The following is a 10000-nucleotide window of genomic DNA, read 5'->3' as shown; positions in this document are numbered from 1 at the left end:
CTTTTTATTGGTTTGAGGATAACTGAATGTGTTTTTGTGCAGGTGAGATGAGTAAGTGCATGTTTATACGTAGTCTAGTAAGATCATGTTCTGCGATTTCGCTCAACATGGCAACCCGAGAGCTGCCGGTCAATACAAAACAAACAAACTCAAATAACTTACTTTAAAGGAACGTGCATATTTCATCCTAAATGAAAAAGCAATGCATACCTCTACTAGCTGATTACCCCCCACTGGGAAGAAGTTACCTGGGAGTTTACCAGCCTCTCCTGGGAAAAACACACCGCTTCACTCCCAGATCGAGTTACTCGTCAGGAATGTCGGGTTTTGGGATCTCTTTCCTTTCTGAACGATCGCATTTCCATTCTTTCTCGCTTAACTGGGGAAATACCGTAAGACGTATGCTTGTGACTCAGACTTTTATCTGCTCTTTGAATCGATTTTTACCACGATCACAATGGCGTTCTGAATTTGACACCCTTCGTAAAAAGTTTGAGACCCTCCCAGAATGAATGTTAGCCGCCGCTTTCTCACCTTCACCTCATTCCAAACCCATCACTTTCCTCCTTTTTTTCCCCCCGCGAAGCAAAAAGCCATGTTTTTTTTTTATTTTTTGAGGCTGCAGTTCCATCAGATGTCTTTAAACGGCAAACTTCGGTGGCGTTTTTCGTGCAAATACGACTCGAGGAGACTGGGAATACGCTGCACGAGTGTGTGTTCGCTTTCATTTTATGCAAAGCAGGATTTCGTGTTTTTTTGGGGGGGGAATTGGAACATATGGGACATTGTTTAAATAATTCCTTAAATCTGTCTTAAGAGAACTTTCCACAAATCTCGGATCACTTAAATGGGCTTATCAGCCTGTTCTAGAGAAAGCAAATGAAATCTACATGGGCTCTAGTGTGTGTGTGTGTGTGTGTGTGTGTGTGTGTGTGTGTGTGTGTGTGTGTGTGTGTGTGTGTGTGTGTGTGTGTGTGTGTGTGTGTGTGTGTGTGTGTGTGTGTGTGTGTGTGTGTTAAGTAGGGTCTTGGCAGGCCTGGGAATCCGGGGTCACGTGACAGGATGCCAGGAGCACATGAGCACCAGCTGATGGTCATTAGATGATCCTGATGTGAAATCTTACGCTCCACATCCTTCAGAAAGCCCCAAAAGAGGCTTTATAGAAGCTGTCAGAGGCAAGAATCAGTTAATGAAGAGCGTTTCTGGGCCGTTTGGCAGTGATTTAATTTTGCATATCTCCATCGTAACATTAGAATTAGTGTTTGTTGTTTTCACTAAAGGGATAATTGCGACCTTTTCCTTCTAATTAGATTTTAATCCTCACAAAAAGTAGACTATGCAATTAGCACGATACAAACTTTTTTTATTTCATTTAATTTAAAGCATTGCTTTATTACAGTTAAAGTGTTAATTGTAGAACGCATCGAGGCGTGTTTGCATCCGAACTGCCGTGAGTTCACGGAAAAGTCTGCATTGTGGGATATGTTTTTATCCCGTGGGAGAAACGAGCTTGAATTTCGGAAGTCGTCTCGCAATTCTCCTCGCAAAGATTTTAAACATTTGCCAGTTTGCATGCATTTCAGTTCGTGTTTCAGTTTTACAGATTTGAACCGATTTGAAAGTCTGAATTTCGAGATCAAAAAAAAGTCGCAACTACCTTTTTGTGACGGCAAAAGAATAACCGTGAGACCAGTTTAGATTTTTTTTTTTTTTTTTTTTTTTATTATTCAGCAGTTGATCAGTCATATATAGCATGCAAATTTGTTATTTTAATAAATTTAATAAATGCATTTTAAGTAATAATTACATATTAAAATAATAAAGAAGTTTAGTTGCGTCTGCTTGGTTTTCTCAGCTCCAAACATTTTTGGCGTCATCATGTGCTTGTAAATATGATATTTCTGAGATGATTTCAAAACACTAGTATCTACAGACCACTCCTTTCTGGCTAGACGGGGGAAAAAAATCAAATGCGGTGTTTGTTTTGTAGCATGCGTCATTCATGCATCGCCGAAAGGTTATAGATAAAAATGTGAACATCCAAGAGGCCAAAGACGTTTCTCGCATCAGGTCAAGGGTTATGAGGGGTTTTTTTAGCTCTGCGCGGCAGTTTTGTCTTTCGCACTTGCTGCTTGAGAAGAGGGAAGCGGGCGAAGAGAGAAAGAAAAAAAAATCAGCTTGTCAGAGCTTGACTGTCGGTGTGAAATGCAGAAGCGCTCCTGAATGCTCCAGCGCTGGCGTGTTGCCCGGGGCGGTGCTCGGCCGGGAATGTCTGTGTCTCCCGCTCTTCATCGGGGCTGTTTTGGTTGGACGGGAAGCTGAACTCGAAGCTCAGGCGTTCCCAGTGATTTGCTGAAGCACGCTTCGCTGGATGTCTGGACGCGTCTGACCGGACCTCAGAAGTTCACGGGCGACCGTCAGCTGACGAAGACGACGCTGGGATCGTGTTCACGCTTAGACGGGGTTGTTTTTGCGAATCGGTGCCCTTTCCAGCCTCTTTCTGAGCGTCTCGTTTTCCTCTAGCTGTAATAAACCGCGTTACTTATGGAAAAAGCCACGTTTAGGAGTCGCACGTCTTGAAGTGATCCCAAGAGTCTTAAAGCTGAGCAGATTTCGGTGTGATTCTGTGCTTGTTTACAAGCACTGCGCGATTAAGGGGATTTACAAAAAAACTTAAACCGTGTTCCAGTGATAAACCAATGCATTGGCCAATATTTTGAGGTTATGCAAGACGTTGTTATTTTTATATACCTGCATAGAGCTTCTCATTATTCTTCTCATTTATCGTGGTTGGTGCTTTAGTTTTGTGACGGCAGCATCTCGTTGTCAGACGTGGGCATTTCAGACTACCAGCAAATTAAGATTAATGAATAATACACATTTTTAACGGAATAAGTAAATACTGTGTCAAATGTATTTTAAATTCAGCACATTTAAATGTATATTGTTTGTAACTATTGTTTATAATAATAAATAATGTTATTATTACATATATAAATATAATAATAATAATAATAATAATGTTATTATTACATAAATAATAATAATAATAATAATAATAATAATATTATTATTATTATTATTATTTTATATACACGGACGCTCAAAATTTTGTGGTTTTTTTCATATTTTAAAAAGTATAAGTATAATAATACAGTAAAATGACTACAATTTAAAATACCTTTTTTTATGTGAATAGATTTCGTACTTTTATAATTTTTAAATTGCTGTGTTCAAAGCTAAATTTTCAGCCTTCAAATCGATCTGATTTTTATCAATGCTAAAACTAAATATTTTTCCGCAATCTGTGGCGCATTTGATTTCACAGATGAATAAAAAGTGAAAAATAGCAGCACTTTTTTAAGTTGGGGACCGTCTTGAACATTACAGATGTCTTAACTCTAACTTCTGATGAGTTAAATGCATCATCCTTTCCGACCACAAATGTTTCTTTCTCAACAATAAAAAAAAAAATCATGCCGATACTGTTAGTTAAATGCATTTCTAACTAGTTTGTGGTCCTTTATTCACGACGGCTAGAAGCGTAGCTGAGTGTAAGATAGCAGTAGTGTGCAAATCCTCTAGATAAACAGTTTCACTGAACGTTTCCTCCAAGACGAGCCGTAATGAAGTGACTGATTTCATCTGTGATAAACACTGCTGCATTCTGGGTAATCTCGTTCCTGAGACCAAAGCAGTAAAGTCAGTGGTGAGACTTACTGCAATGCTTGTAGCTCTGTTGACTCGAGTTCAGCTGCGAAGCCAGTAAAACTGTTATTAAAAGAGCTGTCAAGCCTCGGGTGATGTGCTCTTTATAAATATAAATAAGTAATATATATGCAAAATGATTTCTGAAGAATCATGTGACACTGAAGACTGGAGCCGTGACGCTGAAAATGCAGCTTTGCATCAAATAAATACATATTTTCAGGATCCGTTGATCAATAAAAGGTTAGAAAGAACAGCATTAAAAAGGTTTTCTAGCAATATTTTTATTTTTTTTAATTTTTTCTAAGAAATCAATACTTTTATTGACCGAGGATGTGTTAAATAAAGTGATGGAATAAATTGCGCTGTTAGAAAATATTTATGTTTTGAATAAATGCTGTTCATTTTTAACTTAAGTCGCGCATCAAAGAATCCTGAAAAAGATAATCGCAGCTTCCCAAAAAGATTTGTCAGCAGGGCCGTCTCCAACGCTGATATTTCTAATGATAAATCGGCGTGTTAGAATGATTAATGGTTTCTGAAGGATCATAAGACTGGAGTGACAGCTGATGAATCTTCAGTTTGTTTTAAAGTGTATTAATATAAAACAAAAAAACATTAAAACTTGAAATAACTTGTTACCCCGCTGCCTAAAATTGTCAGTCAACTAAAATATTTTAGTAACTTAAGTTTGTTTACAATTTTTTTTGCTAACAATTTTGCTGTATAATTACAGTTTTTCTGTATTTTTGATCATATAAATGCAGTCTTGATGAGCATAAGAGACTTCTTTAAAAGTCTTACTGATTCCAAACTGTTAAGAAGTAGTGTGTCTCTGTGTGTGTGTGTGTGTGTGTGTGTGTGTCTCTGTCTGTCTGTGTGTGTGTGTGTGTCTCTGTCTGTCTGTGTGTGTGTGTGTGTCTGTCTGTCTGTGTGTGTGTGTCTCTCTGTCTGTGTGTGTGTGTGTCTGTGTGTGTGTCTCTGTCTGTCTGTGTGTGTGTGTCTCTGTCTGTCTCTGTGTGTGTGTGTGTGTGTCTCTGTCTGTCTGTGTGTGTGTGTGTGTCTGTGTGTGTGTGTGTGTGTGTGTGTGTGTGTGTGTGTGTGTGTGTGTGTCTCTGTGTGTGTGTGTGTGTGTGTGTGTCTGTGTGTGTGTGTGTGTGTGTGTGTCTGTGTGTGTGTCTGTGTGTGTGTGTGTCTGTGTGTGTGTGTGTGTGTGTGTCTGTCTGTGTGTGTGTGTCTGTCTGTGTGTGTGTGTGTGTCTCTGTCTGTGTGTGTGTGTGTGTGTCTCTGTCTGTGTGTGTGTGTGTCTCTGTCTGTCTGTGTGTGTGTGTCTCTGTCTGTCTGTGTGTGTGTGTGTCTGTGTGTGTGTGTGTCTCTGTCTGTCTGTGTGTGTGTGTGTGTCTGTCTGTGTGTGTGTGTCTCTGTCTGTCTGTGTGTGTGTGTCTCTGTCTGTCTGTGTGTGTGTGTGTCTCTGTCTGTCTGTCTGTGTGTGTGTGTGTGTCCGTGTCTGTGTGTGTCTGTCCGTGTGTGTGTGTGTGTCTCTGTCCGTCTGTGTGTGTGTGTGTGTCTCTGTGTGTGTGTGTGTGTGTGTGTGTCTCTGTCTGTCTGTGTGTGTGTGTGTGTGTGTCTCTGTCCGTCTGTGTGTGTGTGTGTCTCTGTCCGTCTGTGTGTGTGTGTGTGTGTGTGTCTGTGTGTGTCTCTGTCCGTCTGTGTGTGTGTGTGTGTCTCTGTCCGTCTGTGTGTGTGTGTGTGTCTCTGTCCGTCTGTGTGTGTATCCAGGAAATACATATATCTCCAGGAAAGTGTCTGGATCGATCCGGGTGCTTGGGTCTGTCCCAGACGTTAAGCTGCTTATGTCAGGATGATGTTTAGTGTGCTGCGTGAAAGAATGTGGCCGTTTGTTTGAGTTTTCGTGCTTTTTTTTCCAGTCATATGATCAGCTTTAATACGGTCTGAGAACCCAGTCATCGACGGACTCTTTCCTCTCCCTGATTCTGAGAACGTGTCAAGACAAGATGTGTATGAACGCATGATGAATCAGTGCAGGTTCAGAAGCGCTGGTGCTAAACGTTTCGGTTAAACTTGCACAAAACTTCATCTCTTTAAGGAAGAGTCTTCATTGAGAAACTTGTGCCGTCTAATCTCGCTGTCATCTTCAGGGCTTAAAACTTCCTTGTGCAAAGATTATAATACGTTGACTTCTTCACAATAAGAGAGCAGAAAAAAGAAAGAAACATGCATTTGCTCTTGTCACCGAAAGTCTTAAAATAATAAACCATTACTATATTTCACTGACAGATTAAAAACGGAGCGTGACAACGTTTCAAAGCCTCTAGTGCAAGCTCTGAGTTAAATATTATAGGTTATGAAAGGCTTAATTTTTAACTGATGAATGTATTGTAGTGTGACGTGAAAAGAAACTTGAGTTGACAAATGCGAGTGGAAATAAAAGCTATTGTGTCAATGCATTCAAGAATGAAAAGCTCCTCGTTTAGTCTTCGGGATTTATGGCCTCCCGTGATCAGTGACAAAAAAAGAGGTTTCAGAAGCATGTGTACTGTTGTGGAATAAACGCAACACTTCAGCTGTAGCCTTAAATTCTTCTTTTTGTTTCCTGTTACTGAATCAGCGGTGTTGCATCGACGCAGAAGCCTGCCTTTCTTCATTTTAAACGAAGTGCTTAAAAAAGGGCGGATTGAAAAGAGCCTTGTTAATTATCCTGCCGAGCCGAAGAAGCTCATTCGTGAAGGAAAGCTTGATGTCAACCTGAAAATCTTGGCGTTTTGCTTTAAGAGTTCACAAATGCTCGTGTCAGGGTTATCATCGTTAACTCAAACCTCAAATAAATGAAATATAACGGCAAAAACTTGCCAAGACAGCATTTTTAATGCTGAAGTACTAAAATAAGCTAAAAACTTAATGGCCTGGTTTCATAGACGGAGCTTAGCTTACGCCGAGAGCAGGCCATGGTTCAATTAGGACATTTAAATATTTTGTGCCTTTTTTATATATTATATTAAAATGCATGTTGTATATTGAATAGAGCGTCAGTAATGTATAACCACAAGATTAAACGCTCCGTTTTCAGTTAAAGGCATTTGGTTTCAATCTTTGTAATCAAATAAACGATAATCACTAAAATTAAGCATTAATAGCTTATCTAAGACAATACAATGGCAACTAGAAAGTACATTTCCTGAAGAAAATGTGAGTGGTGCTTGCCGTGGCAAAACTCGCGCTCGGTTGCTGCTTACTATTGAGTTTTATAGAGTTCTCATCATGAAGGAGCATGTAGCTAGTCACTGTTAGCATCACTAACATGTCTGATGTCTGGTTTGGTCGATGTCTCTGTCTCCATCATGCTTATCAAGTGACTAGCATGATCAGCATGTTAATAGCATGTTGCTAGCATGACTAGCATGTTGCTAGCATGACTAGCATGTTGCTAGCATGACTAGCATGTTGCTAGCATGACTAGCATGTCGCTAGCATGACTAGCATGTTTCCAGCATGATTAGCAAGTGACTAGCATGTTGCTAGCATGTTTCTAACATGATTAGCAAAGTGACTAGCAAGGGCAATGATATGTTTTAAGATCAGGCAGTGCAACAAAGAAACTTGTCTGCGATTTAAAAACCAAAACGCACCCGAATTACTGCAATTTTAAAATTTAAAATGAAAAGCGCATACATTGGCTTCAGTCACAGGAAGTTATTAAATAACAGATCAGTAAAAAGTGATATTTTGTAACCATTCGGAGATTTGTTTTTATTTCATGCCGTTCTGTTTATTCCCTCTCAATTTCAAATATACTGTATATCGCACAATTATTATTATTATTATTTATTTTTTTTTATGCCAAAAAATAAAAAGGTACTGTAAAAAGGAACCGTGAGATGGAAAAAGAAAAGCGCAAAGCCTTGTTGCACGGCCAAAAACAACATCAGATTTGCGAGAAATAAACGGGGGGGAAGGAAATTGCGACAGATGTGAGATGTGAAATTACAAGGAAAAACAAGTCTGAATTTATATTTTGGAATTGCATATTTTTTTCTCCTCAGAATTTCATGAAAAGTCATCCCCGCTGCCACCGGTGGAAACGAGCTTCTGTAGAAATCAGAGAAGACGTCCGATCTAACGCTGTCTCACTGAAACTGTTTTGTTTTGTCCGTCACAGGTTCAGCTCTCAGTATGTCTGATGGGGACTATGATTACCTCATCAAGTTCCTGGCTCTCGGGGACTCCGGGGTGGGAAAGACCAGCTTCTTATATCAGTACACAGACGGCAAGTTCAACTCCAAATTCATCACCACAGTGGGGATAGACTTCAGAGAAAAAAGAGTGGTGAGTGTTTTGAAGAGAGAGTTGCCGTCGTTTATTAACGAGTGACTCTGCCGTATTTACAGCGCTACGCAAGAGTGCCGTTCTCACAGTCGCCTCGGTTCAGATGTTTCCTGCTTGATTTGTAATGGAGCTTTATTGTTGTCGAGTGCCGCTCGGGGTTTACCGGACTGTAAAATCCCATGGCTTGGTTTGTAACTGCGTGTGGAAACTTGCCCAGAGGCCGAGAGCGGTCGTTCACGTGTAGATCGCCGCCTCGGATGCAGGGAGGTACATGAACGTTTCGTCTGAACATGGTCATGAATACTAGATGCAGGAAAAACACGCAGAACGCCGCGTCTCTGTGAAGGCAAACAGACACGCACGGAGTAATTATGCTCTTCCTGAATGCAGTTTGATGCCTGAGGCTGCTTGATTTGTTGGGAACACGCTTCGGCAAGAGACATTATTGCCATAATACACATCTTACAATACCTCTGATAGAATGATAGACATAGATAGATGGATGGATGGAGATTGATAAAGAGAGAGATGTAGAGGGACGGAGAGACATAGAGATATAGAGGGACGGAGAGACATAGAGATATAGAGGGACGGAGAGACGTAGAGATATAGAGGGACGGAGAGACCTAGAGATATAGAGGGACGGAGAGACATAGAGATATAGAGGGACGGAGAGACATAGAGATATAGAGGGACGGAGAGACATAGAGATATAGAGGGACGGAGAGACATAGAGATATAGAGGGACGGAGAGACAGAGATATAGAGGGACGGAGAGACAGAGATATAGAGGGACGGAGAGACATAGAGGGACGGAGAGATATAGAGGGACGGAAAGATATAGAGATATAGAGGGACGGAGAGACTTAGAGATATAGAGGGACGGAGAGATATAGAGGGATGGAGAGACATAGAGATATAGAGGACGGAGAGACACAGAGAGGCGGAGAGGAGGCGGAGAGACATAGAGACATAGAGGGGCGGAGAGACATAGAGATATAGAGGGGCGGAGAGACATAGAGATATAGAGGGACGGAGAGATATAGAGGGACGGAGAGATATAGAGGGACGGAAAGATATAGAGATATAGAGGGACGGAGAGATATAGAGATATAGACTGCTATGGAGAAAGACCGAGATAGAGACTGCTATAGAAAGAGAGGGGCATATATAGATGGATGGATATTTAGATATCTATTCAGGTAGATAGACGGATAGACAGATGGATAGATATTCAGATATCTGTTTAGGTAGATGGATGGATTGATATTCAGATGTCTATTAAGGTAGATAGATAGACGGATCGATATAGATATTCAGACAGAAAGATTTTCAGATATCTATTCAGATTGATAGAATTTCAGATAGATAGATCAATTTCTTGATTTGTGAACGTCTCACACAGAGTATTGTATACTAATAACAGTTCCCATGGCAACAAGAACTGACTGAACATTGGCTTTGAGAATTGCACTGGCAGGTAGAGTTACAAAAGTGTGTGTGTGTGTGTGTGTGTGTGTGTGTGTGTGTGCACGCAAGATGAATGCAGGATCATGTGGCCTTACAGAGCAGGGATCCCTCCTTAAGAACAAACACTTGAGCACTTAAGACGTCAAACAAACGCTGATGTGCCACACAATCGCTAATGAGACGCTTCCCACTGCCAGTCATCAAGTGCGTGTTATGCTTTGACCGTTTGATTGTGTTAAAAGTAAATTCTGGTTTCCTGGAACCGCGTACCAATCCGCCCCCTCGACCCCTTAGCAACCACATAGCAACACCCTGGCAACCACCACCGCCATGTAACATTGTGGCGGCATGTTTTCCCGGGCAGACCTCACGCTGCCTGCAGAGAAGAGCAGGACAGTCTCACAAATATCTGCTTCTGTCCTGTAAGGTGTACAAGTCCAGCGGCCCTGATGGCACGGTCGGGAGAGGACAGAGGATT

General features: G+C 40.9%; 1 protein-coding gene across 2 annotated transcripts in view; it reads left to right on the top strand.

Annotated features, from left to right (window-relative positions):
- Positions 1 to 10000, top strand: part of rab27a (RAB27A, member RAS oncogene family) — a 16183-nt gene that overhangs the window by 1204 nt on the left and 4979 nt on the right. The window contains exons 2-3 of one of the 2 annotated variants that reach the window (XM_043216699.1): positions 7886 to 8052; positions 9950 to 10000. The exon at positions 9950 to 10000 is cut by the window's right edge and continues 35 nt beyond it. In XM_043216699.1, coding sequence (XP_043072634.1) covers positions 7900 to 8052; positions 9950 to 10000 — 204 coding nt within the window. In that variant the 5' untranslated portion in view covers positions 7886 to 7899. Of the gene's footprint in view, positions 1 to 7885; positions 8053 to 9949 lie in introns of those variants that run through there. The other variant, XM_043216700.1, reaches the window with a different exon arrangement.

Source organism: Puntigrus tetrazona, chromosome 18, assembly GCF_018831695.1.
Source record: "Puntigrus tetrazona isolate hp1 chromosome 18, ASM1883169v1, whole genome shotgun sequence".
NCBI classification, from domain to species: Eukaryota; Metazoa; Chordata; class Actinopteri; order Cypriniformes; family Cyprinidae; genus Puntigrus; species Puntigrus tetrazona.
The sequence above is the reverse complement of the archived record's forward strand: the minus strand, read 5'-3'. Positions and strand labels throughout refer to the sequence as shown.